Here is a 25,805-nt window from a genome sequence, read left to right as displayed (position 1 = left end):
TTAACAATAAACTGAAACAAAGCAGTTGCCCAGTGCCCACGCTGACCTGAAAAGCAAAATGTGCCCAGTGTCCACACTGATGTGAAACACAGCTGGTACCTAGTGCGACCGCTGACCTGAAACACACCAGATCCCCCCTGTCCACTCTGACTTGAAACACACCAGGTGCTCACTGTTCATGCTGACGTGAAACACACCAGGTGCCCAGTATCAATACTGACCTGAACATCACCAGGTATCCAGTGCGAATGCTGACCTGAAACACACGAGTTGTCCACAGTCCACGCTGACCTGAAACACATCAGGTTCCCAGTGTTAACAATGAACTGAAACAAAGCAGTTGCCCAGTGCCCACGCTGACCTGAAAAGCAAAATGTGCCTAGTGTCCACACTGATGTGAAACACAGCTGGTACCTAGTGCGACCGCTGACCTGAAACACACCAGATTTCCCCTGTCCACACTGACTTGAAACACACCAGGTGCTCACTGTTCATGCTGACGTGAAACACACCAGGTGCCCAGTATCAATACTGACCTGAAAATCACCAGGTATCCAGTGCGAATGCTGACCTGAAACACACTAGTTGTCCACAGTCCACGCTGACCTGAAACAAAGCAGATGGCAAATGCGACCGCTGATTTGAAACACACTAGTTGTCCACAGTCCACGCTGACCTGAAACACATCAGGTTCCCAGTGTGCACGTTGACTTGAAACATAGCAGGTATCCAGTGCGACCTCTGACCTGAAACACACCAGAATCCCCCTGTCCACACTGACTTGAAACACACCAGGTGCCCAGTTTCTACACTGACCAAAAACACACCAGGAGTCCAGGGTCCATGCTGACCTGAAACACACCAGGTGCCCCCTTGTCCACTCTGACCTGAAACACACAAGGTGCCCAGTGTCCACTCTGACGTGAAACACACCAGCTGCCAAGTGTCCTTGCTGACCTGAAACACCCCAGGTGCCCAGTGTTCATGCTAACCTGAAGTACACCAGTTCCCCATTGCCAAGTCTTGCCTGAAACACACCAGGTGCCCAGTGTTCACAATGAATTGATACAAACCAGGTGCACAGTGTCCACTCTGACCTTCAACACAGCATGTGCCCAGTGCTCATGCTAACCTGAAACACACCAGAAGCTCAGTGTCCACTCTGACCATAAACACAGAAGGTGCCCCGTATCCATACTGACGTGAAAATCACAAGGTACCCAGTGCGACCTGAAACACACTAGTTGTCCAGTGTCCAAGCTGACCTGAAAAACACCAGGTGCACAGTGCCCACACTGACCAGAAACATACCAGGTGGCCATTGTCCACGATGACCTGAAAGACAAAAGGTACCCAGAATGAAAACTGACCTGAAACACAGCAGGTACCCAGTATCCAAACTGACCTGAAACATGTCAGGTTCCCAGTATCCATACTGAGCTGAATATCACCAGGTACCCAGTGACTACGCTGATGTCATACACACCAGGTGCCGAGTGTCCTTGCTGACCTGAAACACACCAGGTGTGCAGTGTTCATGCTTACTTGAAACACACCAGATGACCAGTATCCATACTGACCTGAAAATCACCAGCTACCCAGTGCGAACACTGAGCTGAATGTCCACAGTCCACGCTGACCTGAAACACATCAGGTTCCCAGTATTAACAATGAACTGAAACAAAGCAGATGCCCAGTGCCCACGCTGACCTGAAAAGCAAAATGTGCCCAGTGTCCACACTGTAGTGAAACACAGCTGGTACCTAGTGCGACCGCTGACCTGAAACACACCAGATTCCCCCTGTCCACACTGACTTGAAACACACCAGGTGCTCACTGTTTATGCTGACGTGAAACAAACCAGGTGCCCAGTATCAATACTGACCTGAAAATCACCAGGTATCCAGTGCGAATGCTGACCTGAAACACACTAGTTGTCCACAGTCCACGCTGACCTGAAACACACCAGGTTCCCAGTGTCCACATTGACCTGAAACAAAGCAGATTGCAAATGCGACCGCTGATTTGAAACACACTAGTTGTCCACAGTCCACGCTGACCTGAAACACATCAGGTTCCCAGTGTCCACGTTGACTTGAAACATAGCAGGTATCCAGTGCGACCGCTGACCTGAAACACACCAGAATCCCACTGTCCACACTGACTTGAAACACACCAGGTGCCCAGTTTCTACACTGACCAAAAACACACCAGGAGTCCAGTGTCCATGCTGACCTGAAACACACCAGGTGCCCACTGTCCAATCTGACCTGAAACACACAAGGTGCCCAGTGTCCACTCTGACGTGAAACACACCAGCTGCCAAGTGTCCTTGCTGACCTGAAACACCCCAGGTGCCCAGTGTTCATGCTAACCTGAAGCACACCAGTTCCCCATTGCCAAGTCTTGCCTGAAACACACCAGGTGCCCAGTGTCCACAATGAATTAATACAAACCAGGTGCACAGTGTCCACTCTGACCTTAAACACAGCATGTGCCCAGTGCTCATGCTAACCTGAAACACACCAGAAGCCCAGTGTCCACTCTGACCATAAACACAGAAGGTGCCCCGTATCCATACTGACGTGAAAATCACCAGGTACCCAGTGCGACCTGAAACACACTAGTTGTCCAGTGTCCAAGCTGACCTGAAAAACACCAGGTGCACAGTGACCACACTGACCAGAAACATACCAGGTGGCCACTGTCCACGATGACCTGAAAGACAAAAGGTACCCAGAATGAAAACTGACCTGAAACACAGCAGGTACCCAGTATCCAAACTGACCTGAAACATGTCAGGTTCCCAGTATCCATACTGAGCTGAATATCACCAGGTACCCAGTGCGAACGCTGACCTGAAACGCACCAGGTAACCCCTGTCCACAATGATCTGAAACACACCAAGGGCCCAGTATCCAAACTGACCTGAAACACAACAGGTTCCCAGTGTCCACGCTGATCTGAAACACATCAGGTTCCCAGTGCCGACGCTGAACTGAAACAAACCAGGTGCCCAGTGTCCACGTTGACTTGTAGCAAAACAGGTGTCCAGTATCCACATTGACCTGAAATATAGCAGGTGTCCAGTGTCCACACTGAGCTGAAACACACCAGGTGGCTACTGTCCACATTCACCTAAAACACACCAGGTACCCACGGTCCACACTGAACTGAAACCCACCAGATCCCCAGCGCGAACGCTGACCTGAAACACGACAGATACCCACTCTCCACACTGACCTGAAACATACCAAGTGCCCAGTATCCACACTGACCTGAAACACACCAGATTTCGCAGTGCGAACGGTGACCTAAAACACACCAGGTGCCTGGTGTCCACGCTGATGTGAAACACAGCAGGTGCTCAGTTCCCCACTGACCTGAAACACACCAGGATCCCACTGTCCACACTGACTTGAAACACACCAGGTGCTCACGGTCCCCATGCTGACCTGAAACACAGCAAGTGCCCAGTGCGAACGGTGACCTGGAACACACCAGGTGCCCAGTGACCACTGACCTTAAAAACAGCAGGTGCCCAGTGTCCACTCTTCCCCTCCTCCCCTCACCCCTCGTTTCAGAGAAATAAAAAATTATATTGGGTATTTACTGCTTGGTGTGCCATCGCACAAAAAATCATTTACTTCATGTCGAATCGCATATATTTCAAATATAAAGTCCTCATTTTAACAAAATAAGGATAATTATTTTGCAAATTTTAAGTTCTCTTCTCTAAATAAAGACACGATTGAAATTCATTGTGCCATCATTGTATATTGAATTCAACTTCATTCTTCCATGTAACAGCTATACATTTTCTGGCTACTGCCAGTTCTAATCGTATAAATGCAATTTGTGATTTATCCAATCACAAACCTGTCGTTAATGTATAAGTATAACCCATTAAACACACTAATAGATCAAGGTGCAAATCCATCTTAAATAAATCCTCCAAAAACTTAGTAATTTTTGCCCAAAAAGGTTTAACTTTTGTACATGCCCATATTGAATGTAAGAAAGTTCCTCTCGGTACTCCACATCAAAAGCACAAATCCGAAGAACTAAAACCATATTTTTTTAATGTCTCTGGAGTTAAATATAACTGGTGTAAAAAATTATAATTAACAAACTATATCTCACGTTAATTAATTTTGTAATGCTATCAACTCATATATTCGACCATTCCTCCTGAGATAATATAATGGACAAATCCTTCTCCCATTTGTCTTTCATTTTATATACATCAACCTTAATCATCTTTTCCTGTAATAACGCATACATTTTGGAAATAAACCCTTTCATTCCCTTATCAGCAATTAATATCTCAATTTTAGTTTGACCAGGTAACACCAAATCTCTTCCAAAATTTTCTAACAATATATCTCAAACTTGATAATAAACAAATAAAGAATTCAGTGATATCCCAAATTTCTCTCCAAGTCTAATAAAAGAAAGAAACATACCTGGTTCAAAATAATCCTCCACCAATTTCACACCTTTCATTTCCCAATCTTTCAAATAGGGGTTATTGAGAGAAAAAGGAATGATCTTGTTCTGATATAATGGTCTCTTAGCTGAAATTTTACCTTTAGTTCCTATAATCTGGTCCAATTTATACCAGATATCCATTAAATGCTCAATACAGGCAGTTTATACTTTTGCAAAAGAGAAGAATTCCATTTATATATAAAATGATGTACTTTATTCTCAGATATCTAATCCAACTCCACCTTTGCCCATACTGAGGGTTGATCAATATCAAACATCCTATTGATAAATTTTAGTTGTGCTGCTTCATAATAATTCTGAAAATGTGGTAATTAAAGTCCACCTAAATCATACCTCCATATCAACATCTGCAGGGAAACTCAACAACTTACTTTTTCATAAAAACAAACAAATTACTTTATTTAGTTCCTTAAAAAATTTCCTTGGTATAGAACACAGAATAGACTGAAAAAGATAATGAACATGAGGATATATATTAATTTTGATACAATTTACTCTTCCAATCATATTAAAGGCAAATCTTTCCATCTATTTAAAACAAATTTTATCTTATTTAATTTAAACCATACAGATTTTGATATTCTCTATTTACTATTATCCCAAAATATTTAATTTTATTAGACCATCTAAACTTTGTAAGCTGTTTACAATCTGAATAGTCTTCATCTGATATCGATATTTCACTTTTATCCCAGTTAACCTTATAACCGAAATTACTCCATATTGATTCAGCAAATTTTGTAATGGCTCTTAAGAATTTCTAGGATAAGATAAATATATCAACACAATTAAGTTTATACGCTTGTTCACCTATTTTAATTCCCTTAATATTAATATCTTGTCTTATCATTTGAGCCAATGGTTCTATAACTAATACAAATAAGGCTGGTGATAATGGACAGCCCTGTCTGGTTGATCTAGACAAATTAAATGCAGGTGAAATCTGTCCATTCGTCACCACCCGGGCAGAAGGATTGGTATATAATGCTTTCACCCATCCAACTATTTAGTGGTTCAAATTTAAATCTTTCTAACACTTTAAATAAAAAATTCCACTCAACACAGTCAAAAGCTTTTTCCGCATCTAGCAGTTGAGTTGGCGTCTTGAAGCATTAATTATTTTAATCAAATTAGTAATATTATAAGCTGAATATCTATTCTTTATAAAACTTGCTTGATCCACATGTACTAATTGTAGTAGAAAATTAGCCAATCTGTTCGCTAATACCTTTGCTACATTCTTATAATCCATATTCAATAAAGATATCAGTCTATATGAAGTCACTTTTAATGGATATCTGTCCTTCTTTAGAATAAGTGTTATCAACACTCTTGAGAATGACTCTGGAAATAAACCCATTTCTGTCGCTTGCTTAAGTACTTCTGTATATACAGGAAGTAACAAGTCATAAAATTCTTTATAGAACTCCATTGTAAATCCATCTTCTCCTGGAGATTTCCCACTAGGCATAGATTGCAATGCCTTCTTAAGCTCTAAATCAGTAAATGGACTTAATATCCTTAATATCTTTTTCATTTAACAAAGGTAAATTTAAATTAGCCTAAAAAGATTAAATCTGTTCAATATCCTGAGTTCCCCCAGATGTGTAAAAATGTACAAAATTCATCATTAATTTCCTGGGGTTTATATGTTATCATTGAGTTTCTCCTGACTGCATTGATCGTCCTAGATATTTGTTCAGTCTTCAACTGCCAAGGTAGAACCTATGGGCTCTCTCACTTAACTCATAATAATGTTGTTTCAATCTTTGAATCACTTTCTCATACTTATAAGTTTGCAAAGTGTTATAACATATTTTCAATTTAGATAATTGTACCTTATTATCTTCAGTTGAACTCTTCTGAAATTTCCTCTCTTACAATGCTATTTCTTTCTCTAAATTCTGACTTTCTGCCAAATACTGTTTCATGCCCACACTGACCTGAAACACACCAGGTGCCCAGTGCCCACACTGACCTGAAACACAACAGGTTCCCAGTGTCCACACTGACCTGAAACACATCAGGTGCCCAGTGCTGACGCTGACCTGAAACACACCAGGTGTCCAGTGTCCACACTGGCCTGAAACACAACAAGTTCAGATTCCCAGTGGCCACGCTGACCTGAAACACACCAGGTGTCCAGTATCCACAATGAGCTGAAACATAACAGGTTCCCAGTGTCCACGCTGACCTGAAACACCAGGTGCCCAGTGCTAACGCTGACCTGAAAGATACCAAGGTGTCCAGTGTCCACACTAACCTGAAACACAATAGGTTCAGGTTCCCAGTGTCCATGCTGACCTGAAACACAACAGATGCCCAGTGCTGACACTAACCTGAAACACACCAGGTGTCCAGTGTCCACACTGACCAGAAACACAGAATATGCCCAGTGTCCACACTGACCTGAAACGCACCAGGTACCCACTGTCCACACTGACCTGAAACACACCAGGTGCCCAGTGTCCACTTTGACCTGAAACACACGAGGACCCTGGCAGCCACTTTCCCCTGAAACACAGCAGATTCCAACTGCGCAAAATCCCGTGAAGTACACCAGTCCCTGGTTCCCACACTCCTGAAATATCAGATCCCAAAACTCATTTTCTGCTGAAATACCCAGTGCCTTCTCTTCTCTTACACTTCACATCAGTTTCCCAAGGCCCACTCTGCCCTGAAATACAACAGACCCCCGCTGCCCAAACTGATCTGGAAAACACCAGAACCCATGTACCACATTCCTTGATAGAGACTAGATCCCCAGGTCCCACACTTATGTGTCAGTCGCCAGATCTTCATTGTCCATATTCCCCTGAAGCACACAAGATCTCCAGTGCATACTCTCCCCTGAAACACTTCAGATCTTCAGTGCCCACACTCTTTGGGAACACATCAGATCTCCTCTGTCCAGTCTCCCCTGAAACATATCAGATCCCTGATGCCCACTCTCCATGAAACACATCAGATCTCTGCCCACTCTCCCCTGAAACATATCAGATCCCTGATGCTCACTCTCCATGAAACACACCAGATCCCTGATGCCCACTCTCCATGAAATACACCAGATCCCTGTGCCCACTCTCCATGAAACACACCAGATCCCTGATGCCCACTCTCCATGAAACACACCAGATCCCTGTGCCCACTCTCCCCTGAAACATATCAGATCCCTGATGCCCACTCTCCCCTGAAACATTTCAGATCCCTGATGCCCACTCTCCATGAAACACACCAGATCCCTGATGCCCATTCTCCATGAAACACACCAGATCCCTGTGCCCACTCTCTGCTGAAACACACTTGATCACCAAGCCCATTCTCTTCTGAAACACATCAAATCCCCAGTGCCAACTCTGCCCTGAAACAAAATGGAAGCATCCAGCAGGCCAGTTCACATGTGTTGAGAGAGAAATCAGAAGTAATGTTTCAGCTGGAGGACACTTCAGCAGATCTTAGAACTTTTGAGAATAAACTAATTTAAAGATTTGGAGAAAATGATGGACATGTGAGGGGCAAGGAGGGCAGAGGGGATAGTCTCTGACAGGCTGAAAATCTGGCAAGAGTGTGGGCTTGTGTCAGCTGGAGGCAGGTACAGGAGAGATGTCTGGAGGAGACAGAAAATGTTGAGAGCAGAGAGAGAGAAATTAACTATCACTGATGTTGAGGGCAGGATCTCATTGAAACATATCAAATACTGAAAGGACTGGATACGGTAGATGTGGAGAGGGGCCAGAAGCAGAATACAAGACCTTCCCTTTAGGACAGAATGGGGAGGCATTTCTTCAGTTACAGAATCCAGAGGACCCCAAAAACCAGCAGCAATAGATATTCACCACAACATAGGGTTACTTCAACAAAAGTTGTTTTTAATTATATTTGAACAAGAAAACTAAATTAACTTATTACTTAACCTATTTTACTTAATCCCCCTTCTAATACTAAGCACAGGTGTGTGTAATGTATATTTAAGATTAGAAAGTTCTTTGGATGACAGTCCAATCTCACTGGTTGCAGGCAATTCTTGTTCTGTGCACAGAGGTTAGCATTAACAAAGTTCACCACTGCTTAACAGTCAAATGGTTACCACTCAGGAGGGTTCTTGCTGGTTTTCATTACACATCAGTACATCCGCAGCTGATTCCTTCTCAATCAGTCTTGCTGACGAAACTTTCCCCCTTCAGGGTTCTCCAGATGATCCTCATTCTTTCAGGTCACCTTTCAGACCGTCAATCTTCTCCTTTGATCAGGCTGCCTTCCAAAGTTTGCCAGCTTGTCCTTCTGGAAATGATTTCTGTCTCCTCTCTTTCTGTTTCACCCCCTCCCTCTCTGAGAGCAAAACTCTTCTTCTCTGTCTGCAAAGATCACATGTTCTCCCAGGCAAGCTGTTGTCGATACTTTGTTTCCTCCTGCAAAAAGCATTCTGCAAAAGTCCTGCAAACATTCTGTGTTTTAAAATGTGTGTGTGTGCAAGCTGCTCTAATAATTCCTCCCAAACCACTTCAAAATATTCTGTCACAATTCAGATTCACCAAGAGAGTGTTGAATCTGTGTAATTTATTGGCACGGAAATCTATATAGGCCAAGTCATTTGGGGTATTTAAAATTGATGGGTTTTTGATTAGGAAAGGAATCAAAGGTTACAGGGAAAAGGCAGGAGAATGTGATTGAAAAGGATACTTAAATCAGCCATAATGGAATGGGGAGGGGCAGAATCAATGGGTCATATGGCCTTATTCCACTCCTTTATCTTATGGCCTTATGAAGACTGGCATGTGTAATGTTTGGAAGTAGAAGCAGGAGTCCTGATTCCTCCTGTCAGTAAATTAAATTATGTTGACACTTCACCTCAATGCCACATTCTTGCATTAACCCCAGATCCTTCTATCAATCTGAAGACCTTTGCATTGTGTGTGGAGGTTCCCCAGGTTAGCTAATTTACAGAAATCAGTCTTCATGCAAATTCTCCCAGAATTATGGAAGAACAATAATTTGTGTGCTATTCATTAAGAACAGGATACAGTACATGTCATATTATTTTAATTATGGGTAGGCTATGATTGAACAGAGAAGATGTTTGATGGAATGAAATAATTAAAGCGTGCATGTAGAGCAATACAATTTGAGTAATGAGAGAAAATGTTTCTGATCACAGAGAAATGAGTTCTCAGTTAAGGAAGCCCTATGTCACCCTAAGCCTGCCTGTGAACTGTGTCTTCACTGCACCATTAGAAACATAGGTTCAATAACAATATTCTATTCTTGTCATGTGCTAATACACAGATGTAATACTACACAAAATTCATGAACTTTTGGCTGCCATAATGGCACACAAAAAGGTGCCACTAGAATGGGCCAGCTTCCCCACCACTGATAGAAAGAGAAGCAAAAGAGCATCCTTTCAGAAACCTCTAGTGTCCACGGATTCTCCTCCTGCGCTCCACAGCCTCTGCAGCCGCATGGCCTCCAGTCAATTTTACCAGTGATTCTGTGCTCCTGGTCTCGACCCTTTGATAGAATCGGAAGCTTTCAGTGGCCGAGGCCTCTGTAGAAACCCTCTTGCCATCTCGTTCCCAGAACCTGTTTCTGAAGAGCCAGTTTCCAATTGCCAACAGCCTGTGTGGGTCATTCAGCCGCTGATGTCCTTGCTTGTCGACTCTTGTGGTCTCCATCCCTGTAGGGTTGTCCCTCAGGTTTCACCTTCTCAGCAGAGGATGCTCTCTGCTCTGAAGCCCTGTGCTTGCCTGCTTTTCTCTTGAAGGCTACTGTGGTGCAGCAAACAAACACAAAACTCAAGAAGACTGTACTACAGGCTTTAATCAGCTTAAAGTTGAACACCAAAGTGAACATCAGGTCTGTGTAGCCTCTGGTTCTGCATGCCCGACTGATTTAGGAAGGGGCCGATTTGAATCATTGGATTGACAGCGGACAGGTGGAGCCAGCCTCCCAGCTTGCCTACCTGCAGATACAGTGGTTATCCCCTGCAGTAGGCCAGTAGGAGTGCAGTTATAGTAGTGGTTGTATCACCACACCCATACCACCCCGCCCCCCCCTCACCCTGGTTCACTGCTGAGCATGGGTACCACCATCTTGGGCACAGACCTCTGCTGCTTCAAAAGGTTTTTAAAAAATCACCTTTGTCTCCTTTAACAGACAGTTCAAAGTCAGTATAAGGCTGTCAAATCACAACTGAGCAGTAGGTTCCCTGTGGAGGAGTGCTATGTCTTCACCCTGGTCTCTAGCACAGAGTCAGGCCCCTCAGCTAAGAAGGGAAGGGGGGAGAAAAGGAGAGCTATAGTGATTGGAGATTCAATAGTTAGGCAAATAGTTACAGTAGGAGGTTCTGCGAACAACATCAAGGCTCCCAGAAGGTATGTTAGTTCCCTGATGCCAGGGTCAGGGATGTCTCAGATCGAGTCCACAGTATTCTGAAATGGGAGAGTGAGCAGCCAGATGTTGTGGTCCACGATGGTACCAATGACATAGATGGGAGTAGGATGAGAACCTGAAGAGGGAGTTAAGAAGGAAACTGAAAAGTAGGACCTGAAGGGTGGTGTAAGGTAAAACATCATGAGATGGGAATGTGTAGGGAGTTACCCTGTACAAGGCTGTAACAAGAAGGGGAGGTGTCCTTGTACTCCTGTTAGGTAAAACATCATGAGATGGGAATGTACGGGGCAGTAACAAGATGTGAATGCATCCTTGTACTTACAAGATAAGAGAGACATTGATGGATTGAGAGGCAGGAAGCTAGCAGGGAAAGGATAGCAACAGTTTTAGTCATTGGACAAGTAATGATATGATGATGTTCTAAGCACATATCCAAGGGTATAAAAAATCACCATTTTGCTGATAACGGCAGAATGCATTCTCCGACTAACCTGGTTGGTCGCAAGTGTTACAATCCGGTAATAAAGAACAAAGAACCCTGATTTCGACTCAGCCTGGTGTTTGTCTCACTCATTCATGAACAAAGCAGACCTAACAGTGGTTATCTCAGAATTCTGGCTCTGTGGCATGCCAATAAGAGTAGGAATAGGAAATTGTGGCAGCTAAATGTGTGGCTGAAGAGTTGGTGCAGGGGACAGAGGTTCAGATTTGTGGATCATTGGAATCTCCTCTGGGGAAGGTGTGACCTGTACAAAAAGGACAGGCTTCACCTGAACTGGAGGGGGACCAATATCCTGGTGGGCAGGTTTGCTAGACCTGTTGGGGAGGGTTTAAACTAGTTTGGCAGGGGGAATGGGAACCAGACTGTGAGGGGAGAAAATAGGGAAGAAGGTAGATAGCATGATGCTAGGTGTTGTGGGTTTGTGATGAAGGACAGACAGGGGAGAGGAAGCAGAAATGTAGTCAGTTGGAGGGCTTGAAATGTGCATATTTCAATACAAGGAGTATTTGGAATAAAGAAGATGAACTTAGAGCATTGATCAGTACATCAAACATGATGTTGTGGCTGTTACAGAGTCATTGGCTGATGCAGGTACCGGGGTTTAGATGTTTTAAAAGGGATAGGATGGGTGGAAAAGGGAGGGTGGTGAGGTGGAGGAGCATTACTTGTCAGGGATTGTATTGCATTCGTCTGCAGAAAGGGAGGATGCTGTGGAGGTTGTGTCCACTGAGTTGGTGTGGGTGGAAGTCAGAAATAGGAAGGGAGCAATTATTGGAAATAATCTATAAGCCCCTAAATAGCCCTTGGAACACTGAGGAACAGAAAATTAGGCAGATTTTGGAAAGGTGCAGAAATAACAGTATTGTTGTTATGGAAGACTACTTACCAAATATTGACTGGCAAGAGGAATAGATGGGGCAAAATTTGTCAGGGTTGACACAGTATGTGGACCAGCTGACTGGAAGAGAGGCCACACTGGATCTAATTCTGGCTAATGAACGTGCTCAGGTGGCAGACCTCTCAGTGGGGAGCATTTGGGTGATAGTGACCACACTACATCATTGCTATAGTTAAAGATAAAAGCAAACAAAATGGTAAAGTGTTTAATTGTGGAAAGGCTAATTATGATGGGATGAGATAGGAACTAGGGAGAGTAAACTGGGAACAGATGTTGATGGGAGAAAGCACAGTAGTAGTGCAGGGGATGATCTGGGACCACTTGCACTGGGTTCAGGATAGGGAAAAGATGGCAGAAAAAGGGAAACATGGTTGATAAAACAGGTGAGGTAGCTGATGAAGAGGAAGAAGGAAGCATACATAAGACTGAGGAAGCAAAAAACTGAAAGAGCTCATGAGAATGACATGATAGCCAGAATGAAACTTTAGAAAAGACTTGGAAGACCTCAAAGGGGACATGAAAAGGCCTTGGCATGTAGGATGAAGGAAAACCCTAAGGTGTTTTATGCATATATGAAGAACAGAAGGATGACAAGATTGACGATAGAGTCGCTTAAGGATAAAGGAGGCAACATGTTCCTGGATGCAGAGGAGGGTGGGGAGGTCCTAAATGAATACTTTGCTTGAATATTTTGCTAAAGTGTTCATCAGAGAAAGGTCAGAATAGAATGTGCTGGATCATGTTGAAATGAAAAAGAGCAAGTGCTGGATCTTAAAAAAGATTGCTCTGTCCCCCAGGCCAAGTTGTGATGGGAAGGGAGGGAAGAGGTTGTTGAGGCATTGGGAATGATCCTCCTTGGCTGGAAGGGAGGTGCAGGAAGATTGGAGAAGGGAAAATATGGTCCCCTTGTTTAAAAAAAGTAATGGGGAGAATTTGGGAATTATAGAGAAGTGAGTTTTACATCAGTGATGGGTAAACTATTGGAGAGGATTTTGAAGGACAGGATTTATGAGCATTTAAAGAAGCCTAATCTTCTCAGGGATCATTAAAATAATGCTCCCAAGGGACCCAAGTGGTAAAATTGGACCCAAGAAATCCTTCCCTGATCACGTCAACAAGGATGAAATCTTGCCAACTATTTTAGAACAGAAAGAAAGCAAACCAGAGCAGCCTGTGATCCAGCAGCCTGGGCCAGTTCCTACTGCACAATTGGTATGAAGTCTTCTAAGAATAATTTTCTGTAATTACTGCGATAAAACAGAATTGAACAAAAAGAAATTAAATTGATGAAGGTAGGGCGGTACATGTATGTATGGATTTTAGTAAGGTATTTGACAAGGTCCTCCTCCATGGAAGACTCGTTCAGAAAATCATGAGGCACAGGATTCAGAATTGACATGCCTGTGGAAAGGATAGTAGTGGAGTGAACATATTCTGCCTGGAGGTCGGTGACGAGTGGAGTTCCATAAGGATCTGTTCTGAGACCCCTGCTCTTTGTGATTTTTATAAAAGGCCTGGATGAAGAAGTAGAAAGATGGGTCAGTAAGTTTGTGGATGATACGAAGGTTGGAGGTGTTGTGGATAGTGTTGAAGATTGTCATAGGTTACAACAGGATATGCAGACTTTGGCAGAAAAGTGGCAGATGGAGTTCAATCTGGATAAGTGTGAGGTGATGCATTTTGGAAGGTCAAACCTGAAGGCAGAGTACATGGTTATGGTAGGGCACTTGACAATGTGGAAGAACAGAGCGACCTTGGGGGTTCAAATCCATGCATCTTTCAAGGTTGCCTCTCAGGTTGATAGGATAATTAAGAAGGCTGATGGGTTTCATTAGTTAGCACATTAAGACCATCCTTGGAATGTGGTGTTCAGTACTGGCCACTTCATTACAGGAAGAATGAAGGTAGGGCAGTACATGTATGTATATATACATATATCAGTTGGTTGTTTTTAATAACATAATAAACATAACAATTACAGCACGGAAACATGCCATTAGGCCCTTCTAGTCCGCACCGAACCAAACACCCCTTTCTAATCCCACCTCCCTGCACAATGCCCATAACCCTCCATCTTCCTCTCATCCATATACCTGTCCAACCTTTTCTTAAATAATACAATTGACTCCGCCGCCACTATTTCTCCCGGAAGATATTTCCACACAGCTACCACTCTCTGAGTAAAGAAGTTCCCCCCATGTAACCTCTAAACCTCTGCCCCTTAATTCTTAACTCATGTCCTCTTGTTTTAATCTTTCCTCCTCTTAACGGAAATAGTCTATCCACATCCACTCTGTCTATCCCTTTCATAATCTTAAATACTTCTATCAAATCCCCTCTCAACCTTCTACGCTCCAAAGAATAAAGACCCAATCTGTCCAATCTCTCCCCATACTCCAGATGCTTAAACCCAGGCAACATTCTGGTAAACCTTCTCTGCACTCTCTCCACTCTGTTTATATCCTTCCTATAATTAGGTGACCAGAACTGCACACAGAACTCCAAATTAGGCCGCACCAACGTCTTATACAATCTCAACATCACCTCCCAACTCCTATATTCCAGACTCTTTTGTGTAGTCTTCCAAAGGCGCTATTTGCCTTGGCGAATCTGTTGTCTATCTCATTGTCGATCCTTGCATAAGATGAAATGGTGCAGCCGAGATAGGTAAACTGGTTGACCGTTTTGAGTTTTGTGTGCCCGATGGAGATGTGGGGGGGCTGGTAGTCATGGTGGGGAGCTGGCTGATGGAGGACCTCAGTTTTCTTCAGGCTGACTTCCAGGCCAAACATTTTGGCAGTTTCCGCAAAGCAGGACGTCAAGCGCTGAAGAGCTGGCTCTGAATGGGCAACTAAAGCAGCATCGTCTGCAAAGAGTAGTTCACGGACAAGTTGCTCTTGTGTCTTGGTGTGAGCTTGCAGGCGCCTCAGATTGAAGAGACTGCCATCCGTGCGGTACCGGATGTAAACACCATCTTCATTGTTGGGGTCTTTCATGGCTTGGTTCAGCATCATGCTGAAGAAGATTGAAAAGAGTCTGGAAAAACAACCAACTGAAAAACCTCACAAAGATAAGCGTATACAGAGCCATTGTCATACCCACACTCCTGTTCGGCTCCGAATCATGGGTCCTCTACCGGCATCACCTACGGCTCCTAGAACGCTTCCACCAGCGTTGTCTCCGCTCCATCCTCAACATCCATTGGAGCGCTTTCATCCCTAACGTCGAAGTACTCGAGATGGCAGAGGTCGACAGCATCGAGTCCACGCTGCTGAAGATCCAGCTGCGCTGGATGGGTCACGTCTCCAGAATGGAGGACCATCGCCTTCCGAAGATCGTGTTACATGGCGAGCTCTCCACTGGCCACCGTGACAGAGGTGCACCAAAGAAAAGGTACAAGGACTGCCTAAAGAAATCTCTTGGTGCCTGCCACATTGACCACTGCCAGTGGGCTGATATCGCCTCAAACCGTGCATTTTGACGCCTCACAGTTTGGCGGGCAGCAACCTCCTTTGAAGAAGACCGCAGAGCCCACCTCACTGACAAAAGGCAAAGGAGGAAAAACCCAACACCCAACCCCAACCAACCAATTTTCCCCTGCAGCCGCTGCAACCGTGTCTGCCTGTCCCGCATCGGACTTGTCAGCCACAAACGAGCCTGCAGCTGACGTGGACTTTTACCCCCTCCATAAATCTCCATCCTCGAAGCCAAGCTTCTGTATTAGCACAGTTTGTTTACATTTCTTTTTTCCTACAGCCAGGTAGAATGTCTAAGAAAGAATTTTAAACAGAAGGCAGAATATCTACTTATCAGCAACTGTATACTCAAGTAGAAAGATATGTTTACAAAAGAGAGAAATGTAAACAAACTGTGCTAATACAGAAAATATAAATATTCAGGAATAAATCATGAGCAGGTACAGGCCCTTAAATGAGTCTCTAAATTAATTTGTATATTGTTCCGGAGTCTGATAATTGAAGGGTAGCAACTATTCCTTATGTGTCCTGTGGCACCTGTACCTCCTTTCTTGATGGCAGCAGCATGAACAGAACACGACCTGGGTGCTGTGGATCCTTGATGATTGCTGCTGCTCTCCGACAGCAATGTTCCTTGTAGATTTTCTCAGTGGTGGAGAGTTTTGCTTGTGATATAGTGGACTGTTTGAAGGGCTTTATACTCAGAGGAACTGGTGCGCCATACCAGGCTGTGATGTAGCTGGTCAGCACACTTTCCACTAATCTGTAGAGGTTTGCTAACGTTTCCCGTGACCTTCTGAACCTCTGCAAACTCCTGAGGAATTACAGATGGTGATGTGCTTTCTTCACAATGGCATTAATAAGTTGGGTCCTTTAAGATAATGAACCCCAGGAATGTAAAGATACTCATCATCTCCAACTCTGGTTCCCCAATGATCACTCGATTGTACGCCTATGGTTTTCCTTTCCTGAAGTCTATTGGTCTTGGTACCATTGAGAGACAGGTTATTGTTTGTCCACAATTCAGCCAAGTTTTTAATCTCTCTCTGCTGATTTATAACCCCCCCCCCCCTTTATACTGCCCACTATGGTGGTATCGTTAGCAAATTTGTAAATGGTGTCGTCATATCGAGCTACACAGTCATGTATAAAGCAAGTAGAGCAGTGGGCTATTCTAATCCTGTGGGGCTCTGGTTCTGATGGAGATTGAGAAGATGTTCTTGCCAATCTGCACTAGCTTGGGAGATGTGGAAGGTGCTGTAAAATGGGGATTGAACAATAGTTCTGATGGATCATAAACCAGTGGAAGGATCAGTGCCTCCTAACAGTTGAGGTGATGGCGGCCTCGCTGTGGAACCCCAGGATTGCAATATTGGTTGTGTCATTGCTTGTAACGTTCTGCTCTCTCCTTCATCAGGTTTCAACTGCAACCCACCAAACGCCACATGCCAGATCTGAACTCTCTGCTTGCCATCCAGCCAATGAAAGGCTCTCTGCTCCCCAATGACCGTGCCAGTCACATCTACATCACCTTCCACAGCAGCACCAGCACTGAGATCAAGGATGAGCCTGTTCTCCACTGCCAGGTAAGATCAAAGGTCCAGGAGGTGGTGAGAAGCTCTCACAGGGGAATCCTCCGTTTTAATTGTTGCATTTCCTGTTTTGTTTTGCAAGCGGCCCTTCCCAATCAGGCAAGTTGCCAAATAATGTGTAAATTCAGTATGTTATTTTATGACTTTTTTTCACATTTCCCCAACTCAAACCACTGACCAGCCCAAAGTAACTTGGTCCCACACAAGCTACAATTCATCCAATAAATGAATCATTTTTCTGTTTCCTCCACTGATTTTCTCAAATCAACACCCTTTACCCAATTATCAAGTAGTGACAGAAGCAGAGCAGGTTGAACTGGACAACGAACGGTCTGCTCAGCAGTCTGACATCTCCTAAAGGGAGCTTGATCCTTTCTGTGCCCTGAATCTCATTAGCATTGGGCAGCAGACAACATCTGCCACTGCCTACGAGTCAGTGTCACAGGTGAATCGCATGGGTTTCTGCAAATTGTCACCTTTTCTTGTGAAAGTGTGGGACTTGGTACATCACCACCTGGGGTGGGGGTTCTTCCACAACAGCAGTCTCTGCCCCCCCTGTACTCCGACTATGAACGCTCCTCTTAGTTGGCCAGCGGTGGAAAGCACAATCAGCTCACGCCACGAGCACTCCATCTTGGGCTGTCAAAGGGTCTTGTATATCAACCAGCTTTATGGATTTTGACTTGTTGATGCCTACCTTAAGACTACGGGAAGGCTTCTGAAGTCATACCACTGGTGGGATTGTGACCCAATAAGCATGTAAGATTATGCGGGACATAGTGTGGACAGCCAGGACCATTTTACTGGGGCATTGGAGGGCATTAGTTTAAGATGAGGAGAGGAAAGTTTAGGAGCGATGTCAGAGGTAACTTTTTTTACCAAATAGAGGGGTGGGTGACTGGAAGGCATTGCTGGTGGTGGTGGTAGAACCTGGTAAAGATTCCAATAATGTCACGTACTAATTATAGAATGTAACATAACATGAAATTCTTCAACCATGTCTACCGTAAAGAAGACAGTCACCACATTGTCCAGCGCTCCTCACAGAAATGAGGCTCCAGTGATGAATGGACTCATGATCCCTGGTTTTCAAGACCTGTGCTCTAACCACTACAATAGGGACATTCAAAAGAATGGATGGGCACATGGATTTATGAACAATAGTGGGTTATGGGTGTGAGGTCGAGAGTGTTAGATTATTGTGAAATAGGTTCCCTCTAAGCTGTGTGCCCACTCATATTTTGCATCCAATGCGCAAAGTAAATTCATGTGTGCACAAAAGATTAGTTACCTAAAATAATATAGTAATTAATCATTATAAAATCTTAACTAAATATGTTACTTTGTAGAATGCAATCATTCTTGTACCATATTAAAAAATACCAATACAGTTTTATTCGCCATGAGAGAGAGGCTGTGCCCAAATGATCTTTAAATCATTTCAAGTTTATATTTGCACAAGATTTCAGTGCACACATACTTTTGTCACAGGAAAAAAAATTTCCACAACATAAGAATTTTGCTCACACTGGCTACTAAAAATTAGAGGGAATGTTGGTTGCCACAACATCATGGGTTGAAGAGTCTGCACTGTGCTTTAGTGTTCTATATTTCATGTTCATGGCAGAGTTGCATTCCCTCTTCCATTCTCATACAAGTCTGTCTTCCATGGGTGATGAAGTAGTTGCAGGAGTAAATGGCCAAGATCTAATGCCTGTTGCTGTCTCATGTGACATTGACTCTTTTGTATTCACTTTTTATGCACCTCTGGCCCATCAGACCAGAAGGAGGATGAAATGAGATGATGATTCACAGGGCTGGAGCTCAAGCTCGTTCGTTATAAGGATTAATTGAGTAGGCTGGGGCTGAAGATTCAAGATTCTTTTATTGGGTGGCACAGTTGGCGTAGCGGTTAGCACAATGCCTTCCCAGCACTAGTGATTGGGACCAGGCTTCGAATCCTACACTGTCTGTAAGGAGTTTGTACGTTCTCCCCTTGTCTGCATGGGTTTTCCCCGAGGGCTCTGGTTTCCTCCCACCATTCTAAACGTACCAGGGGTGCAGGTTAATGGGGTGTAAATTGGGCAGCATGGACTTGTTGGCCAAAATGGCCTGTTACCATGCTGTTTGTCTAAATATAATAAATTGTCATGTAATAAATGGGAAAATGTAATAATACACAAAATTTCTTCTTGTCTACTGTAAAGTGGAAAAAAGGGAAGCAAATGAGGATCCCCTCACAGTCATGGATTCCCCTCCAGTGCTCCCACAGCCACACAGACTTCAGTCCAAATCATCGACAACCCGAGCTCCAGATCACAATCTCTGGCACGATCAGGAAGCGCTCAGCATCCTCTCACATCCCTGGTTCCAGTACCTGGTGCCCCTTCAATGATCTCTAGCCAGTCTCCTGTGCGCAGCTTGGTGTGAGTCCCTTCAGCTCAGTTGTCAGCAGCCAGCAGTCTCTATGGGTTCTTTGCCTCGAGTCACCAACAACCCATTGCCTGTGTAATCTTCAGCCACAGAGACCCTCGCTGGTCAGCCGCTGGGGTCACTGTCCTGTGAGTCACACCTCTGATTGTCCTTTTCAAATGGTGGCGGAGGGTTCCCACTTTCTGGTGCCCTGTCTTCTTCTTCTTTGGCTTGGTTTCGCGGATGAAGATTTATGGAGGGGGTAAATGTCCACGTCAGCTGCAGGCTCGTTTGTGGCTGACAAGTCCGATGCGGGACAGGCAGACATGGTTGCAGTGGTTGCAGGGGAAAATTGGTTGGTTGGGGTTGGGTGTTAGGTTTTTCCTCCTTTGTCCTTTGTCAGTGAGGTGAGCTCTGCGGTCTTCTTCAAAGGAGGTTGCTGCCCGCCGAACTGTGAGGCGCCAAGATGCACGGTTTGAGGCGATATCAGCCCACTGGCGGTGGTCAATGTGGCAGGCACCAAGAGATTTCTTTAGGCAGTCCTTGTACCTCTTCTTTGGTGCACCTCTGTCACGGTGGACAGTGGAGAACTCGCCATATAACACGATCTTGGGAAGGCGATGGTCCTCCATTCTGGAGACGTGACCTACCCAGCGCAGTTGGATCTTCAGCAGCGTGGATTCAATGCTGTCGGCCTCTGCCATCTTGAGTACTTCAATGTTAGGGATGAAGTCGCTCCAATGAATGTTGAGGATGGAGCGGAGACAACGCTGGTGGAAGTGTTCTAGGAGCCGTAGGTGATGCTGGTAGAGGACCCATGATTCGGAGCCGAACAGAAGTGTGGGTATGACAACGGCTCTGTATACGCTTATCTTTGTGAGGTTTTTCAGTTGGTTGTTTTTCCAGACTCTTTTGAGTAGTCTTCCAAAGGCGCTATTTGCCTTGGCGAGTCTGTTGTCTATCTCGTTGTCGATCCTTGCATCTGATGAAATTGTGTAGCCGAGATAGGTAAACTGGTTGACCGTTTTGAATTTTGTGTGCCCGATGGAGATGTGTGGGGGCTGGTAGTCATGGTGGGGAGCTGGCTGATGGAGGACCTCAGTTTTCTTCAGGCTGACTTCCAGGCAAAACATTTTGGCAGTTTCCGCAAAACAGGACGTCAAGCGCTGAAGAGCTGGCTCTGAATGGGCAACTAAAGCGGCATCGTCTGCAAAGAGTAGTTCACGGACAAGTTGCTCTTGTGTCTTGGTGTGAGCTTGCAGGTGCCTCAGATTGAAGAGACTGCCATCCGTGCGGCACCGGATGTAAACAGCGTCTTCATTGTTGAGGTCTTTCATGGCTTGGTTCAGCATCATGCTGAAGAAGATTGAAAAGAGGGTTGGTGCGAGAACGCAGCCTTGTTTCACACCATTGTTAATGGAGAAGGGTTCAGAGAGCTCGTTGCTGTATCTGACCCGACCTTGTAGGTTTGCGTGCAGTTGGATAACCATGTTGAGGAACTTTGGGGGGCATCCAATGCGCTCTAGTATTTGCCAAAGCCCTTTCCTGCTCACGGTGTCGAAGGCTTTGGTGAGGTCAACAAAGGTGTTGTAGAGTCCTTTGTTTTGTTCTCTCCACTTTTCTTGGAGCTGTCTGAGGGCAAAGACCATGTCAGTAGTTCCTCTGTTTGCGCGAAAGCCGCACTGTGATTCTGGGAGAACATTCTCGGCGACAGTAGGTATTATTCTATTTAGGAGAATCCTAGCGAAGATTTTGCCTGCAATGGAGAGCAGCGTGATTCCCCTGTAGTTTGAGCAGTCTGATTTCTCGCCTTTGTTTTTGTACAGGGTGATGATGATGGCATCACGAAGGTCCTGAGGCAGTTTTCCTTGGTCCCAACAAAGCTTGAAAAACTCATGCAGTTTGGCATGCAGAGTTTTGCCGCCAGACTTCCGGACCTCTGGGGGGATTCCATCCATACCTGCTGCTTTGCCACTTTTCAGTTGTTCAATTGCCTTATATGTCTCTTCATAGGTGAGGACCTCATCCAGCTCTAGCCTTAGGGGCTGTTGAGGGAGCTGGAGCAGGGCGGAATCTTGGACTGAGCGGTTGGCACTGAAAAGAGATTGGAAGTGTTCTGATCATTGGTTGAGGATGGAGATCTTGTCGCTGAGGAGGACTTTGCCGTCTGAGCTGCGCAGCGGGCTTTGGACTTGGGTTGAGGGGCCGTACACAGACTTTAGAGCCTCGTACAAACCCCTGAAGTCGCCAATGTCCGCGCTGAGCTGGGTTCGCTTGGCGAGGCTAGTCCACCACTCATTTTGGATCTCCCGGAGTTTGCGCTGAAGATGGCTGCATGCGCGACGGAAGGCTTGTTTCTTCTCTGGCCAAGACGGCTTTGTAAGGTGAGCCTGGTGGGCAGCACACTTCTTTGCCAGCAGCTCCTGGATTTCCTGGCTGTTTTTGTCGAACCAGTCCTTGTTTTTCCTGGAGGAGAAGCCCAGTACCTCTTCAGTGGATTGCAGTATGGTAGTCTTCAGCTGATTCCAGAGGGTTTCAGGGGACGAGTCCGTGAGGCGGATTGCATCCTCGAGCTTTGCTTTGAGGTTTGCCTGGATGTTTCCTCTCACTTCGTCTGACTGCAGGTTTCCAACATTGAACCTCGTTCTGGGGGCTTTGGCTTGAAGTGAAGGTTGAGCTTGCAGCGAACCAGCCGGTGGGCAGTGCGGCATTCCGCGCTGGGCATGACCCTTGTGTGGAGCACATCTCGTTTGTCTCTTTCTCGCACCAGGACGTAGTCCAGGAGGTGCCAGTGTTTGGATCGGGGATGCATCCAGGTAGTCTTCAGGTTGTCCCTCTGCTGAAAAAGGGTGTTTGTAATGACAAGCCGCTGTTCTGCGCAGAGCTCCAACAGGAGGCGCCCATTGTCGTTGCACTTGCCGACACCATGCTTGCCCAGGATTCCTGGCCAGGATTCTGAGTCTTTGCCGACGCGAGCGTTGAAGTCGCCAAGGATGACAACTTTGTCGGCTGTAGGGGTGTGTTGAATGAGGTTGCGCAGGTCAATGTAGAACTTGTCCTTTTCTGCTGGTTCTGCCTGGAGGGTTGGAGCATAGACACTGATGAGGGTGATGCGACACTTGTTTTGAAAGGGGAGTCGCATGGACATGATCCGGTCCGAGTGGCCTGTCGGGAGGTTTTCGAGTTTGGAGGCAATGGAGTTCTTGACCATGAAGCCTACAGCAGATAGGCGTCGTTCATCCAAAGGCTTGCCAGACCAGTAGAATGTGTAGCCTGCGCCGCGTTCTTGGAGGCTGCCTACATCTGGCAGGCGGACTTCACTGAGAGCGGCTATGTCGATGTCAAGTCTGAGGAGTTCATGTGCAATGAGGGCAGACCGACATTCAGGTCAGTGGCTGTCAGCCTTGTCTAGCATGGTTCTGATGTTCCAGCATGCTAGCTTGAGTTTGTAAGCATCTTTTGAGGGGGAGGACGTGGAGGGGGAGGACGTGGAGGGGGAGGACGTGGAGGGGGAGGATGTGGAGGGGGAGGACGTGGACCTGTCCTCGGGCCTGCGCAAAGGAGCTTTTAGAAAGTAGGAGGCGGAGGCCCCAGTCCAGGCACAGGGAAAGCAGCGCTGGCCCCGGCCCCGGCCCCGGTCCGGGCAGAGGGTAGGCGGCGGCGGCCCCGATCCGGGCAAGAGCAAAGGGGAGGCGGCGGCACCGACCTCGGTCGAGTGAGGCAGGCGGAGGCCCTGGTCCGGGCAGAAAGTAGGAGGCGGTGGCCCCAGTCCGGGCACAGGGAAAGCAGCGGCGGCCCTGGCCCCGGTCCGGGCAGAGGGTAGGCGGTGGTGGCCCCGATCCGGGCAAGAGCAAAGGGGAGGCGGCGGCCCCGGCCTCGGTCGAGTGAGGCAGGCGGATGCCCCAGTCTGGGCAGAAAGTAGGAGGCGGCGGCCCCAGTCTGGGCACAGGGAAAGCAGCGGCGGCCTCGGCCCTGGTCCGGGCAGTATGGACCGACCTAGGAGGGGAGGCAGACCCCTCCAGCCTGGGTAAGAAACGTGCATTGGAGAAGGCCACTCCGATATAAAACCTACGACCCAAGGACCTCGCTGCCACGTCCCAGCTTGCTTGGCCACGGCACACAAACCATGGGTGTAAAGGGTGGGGCCAGTACTGTGTGCACTGGTGCCCTGTACAAGTCCACAGAGTCTGCAACCCTGTACATAGGCACCACCATCTTGGGTGCAGACACCGTGGTTGCAGGATTTTAAAATAAACTCCCTTAACAGGCCATTTACCTGCTGAGAGATGACTTGATAAAATTACTAGAGGCTTAGATAAGGTGAGATGGTCACAATTTTCTTCCTGGGAGAGGAATCAAAAACTAAAAGCACAGCATAGCTTTAAGGTGAGACGGGAAAGAATGAAAGGGGACCTGAGAGGCAGGTTTTCACACAAAGATTGGTGGTTATCTGGAACACTCTACCAGGAACAAAATGGTAAAGGTGGGTTTAAAACACTAAAAAAATATTTGGACAAGTGCATGGATAGGAAAGGTTCAGAACGTGACAGGCCAAACTCTGGCAAATGGAATAAGCGATGCGTGGCATCTTGGTTAGTATGAACGAGTTGGGCAGCTGGGTAACAATGAATCTTGATTCAAACAGAGATAGTGACCAAGAGCACACATATTCTTAAACAACAGCCTGCCAAATAAACAATGCAATGAGATCATTCACTTTGGAGGTAAATAAGAGAGAGTGTGGATGCTGGAAAACTGGAGCAATAGAGTCCTGTAGGAACTCAACGGGACAGGGAGCATCCGTGTGAGGTCACTGTTTCAGGCTGGAGCCCTTAACTTGGAATTTTTTTCAATGGTGTTACGGCCTGAGATGTTGATTGACTATTGCCTTCCACAGATGCTGGCTGACCCGTTGTGTTCTTCCAGCACTGTGGGTTGTTCCATCTCCTTTGGCCTTAGTTTCTATCCACATAAGCCCCAGACCATGGATTGTATTGAGGAGCTTCACATCTGTTCAGCCATGTTTAATGTTTATTGAAAACGCCTGCTTGTTACAGATATCTCAGTCTTGCCACAGTGTTGGTAGTTTCATTCTTCTATGTTACAGAATCCCCATACCTGTAATTCATGGGTTTATGCATTCTGTAGCCTATGAAACAAGAGAATGAAAGATGCTTGGTTGGACCTTCTGTAAGGCATTTTCTCTGTCTGACTTCAGGTAATTGAACCCAGCCTAGGTGAAGGAGGAGAGGTCATTGCCAGCATTCCAGTGAAGATATCCGCCTGCGCTATCTTCAGTACCTATCAAATACTACCTGCCAAGGAGGTTAACTTTGGCACTGTGGTGGTGGCCGGCCGCAGAAATCGTACCTTCACTCTTGAGAACACGGGGGAATTTGAGTTCAAATACTTCATCTTCAAAATACCTGGCATGGTGTCTCGTCAGTCAAAGAAGTAAGAGCATCCCTTAACATGACTCCTTGTGTGGGAAGAGGTGGAGGTGGTTCGACAGCCTTTGCTCTATTTGTGATTTTCTCTCTCTCAGCTCCGTGAGAATTTCTCACTCGTGAGGCATCGCAGCTGGTTTTAGAGGCTCTATATTCAGAGAGGAGGATCCTGGCTGGATTTACTGCCCCTACAGTGATCTCTGTGTCACAAGGTGGGAGGGGAATACCAAATAAAATGAGGCAATGTGTGTGTTTTGGACCCAAAAATCAGTTGGACCTGCTCATTTCTTGGTGAAGGATTTGATGTTGAGGCTCTGGAGTGACCTCACTTGGATTACTTTGAGCAGTCTTGGGCTCCTCATTTAAGAAAAGATGTGCTGATGTTGGAGAGGGTTTGGAGGATGTTCACTAGGATAATTCTGGGAATGAAAGGGTGATCACATGAAGAGCATTTGACAGCACTTGACCGGTACTCGTAGGAATTTAGACAAACAAGGGGGAATCTCATTGAAACATTTTGAAAATTGAAAGACATGGCTAGAGTAGATGTAGATGTTTCCCATGGTGGGAGAGTCT

The 25,805-nt window shown here is 45.8% G+C and overlaps 1 protein-coding gene across 1 annotated transcript in view; it reads left to right on the top strand.

Annotated features, from left to right (window-relative positions):
* Positions 1-25,805, top strand: part of hydin (HYDIN axonemal central pair apparatus protein) — a 1,560,590-nt gene that overhangs the window by 1,185,217 nt on the left and 349,568 nt on the right. Inside the window, exons 56-57 of the mRNA XM_069900939.1 lie at positions 17,196-17,364; positions 25,001-25,236. Coding sequence (XP_069757040.1) covers positions 17,196-17,364; positions 25,001-25,236 — 405 coding nt within the window. The remainder of the gene's footprint in view (positions 1-17,195; positions 17,365-25,000; positions 25,237-25,805) is intronic.

Source organism: Narcine bancroftii, chromosome 10, assembly GCF_036971445.1.
Source record: "Narcine bancroftii isolate sNarBan1 chromosome 10, sNarBan1.hap1, whole genome shotgun sequence".
NCBI classification, from domain to species: Eukaryota; Metazoa; Chordata; class Chondrichthyes; order Torpediniformes; family Narcinidae; genus Narcine; species Narcine bancroftii.
Note: the sequence above shows the minus strand (reverse complement) of the source record. Positions and strands in the feature narration are given on the sequence as shown.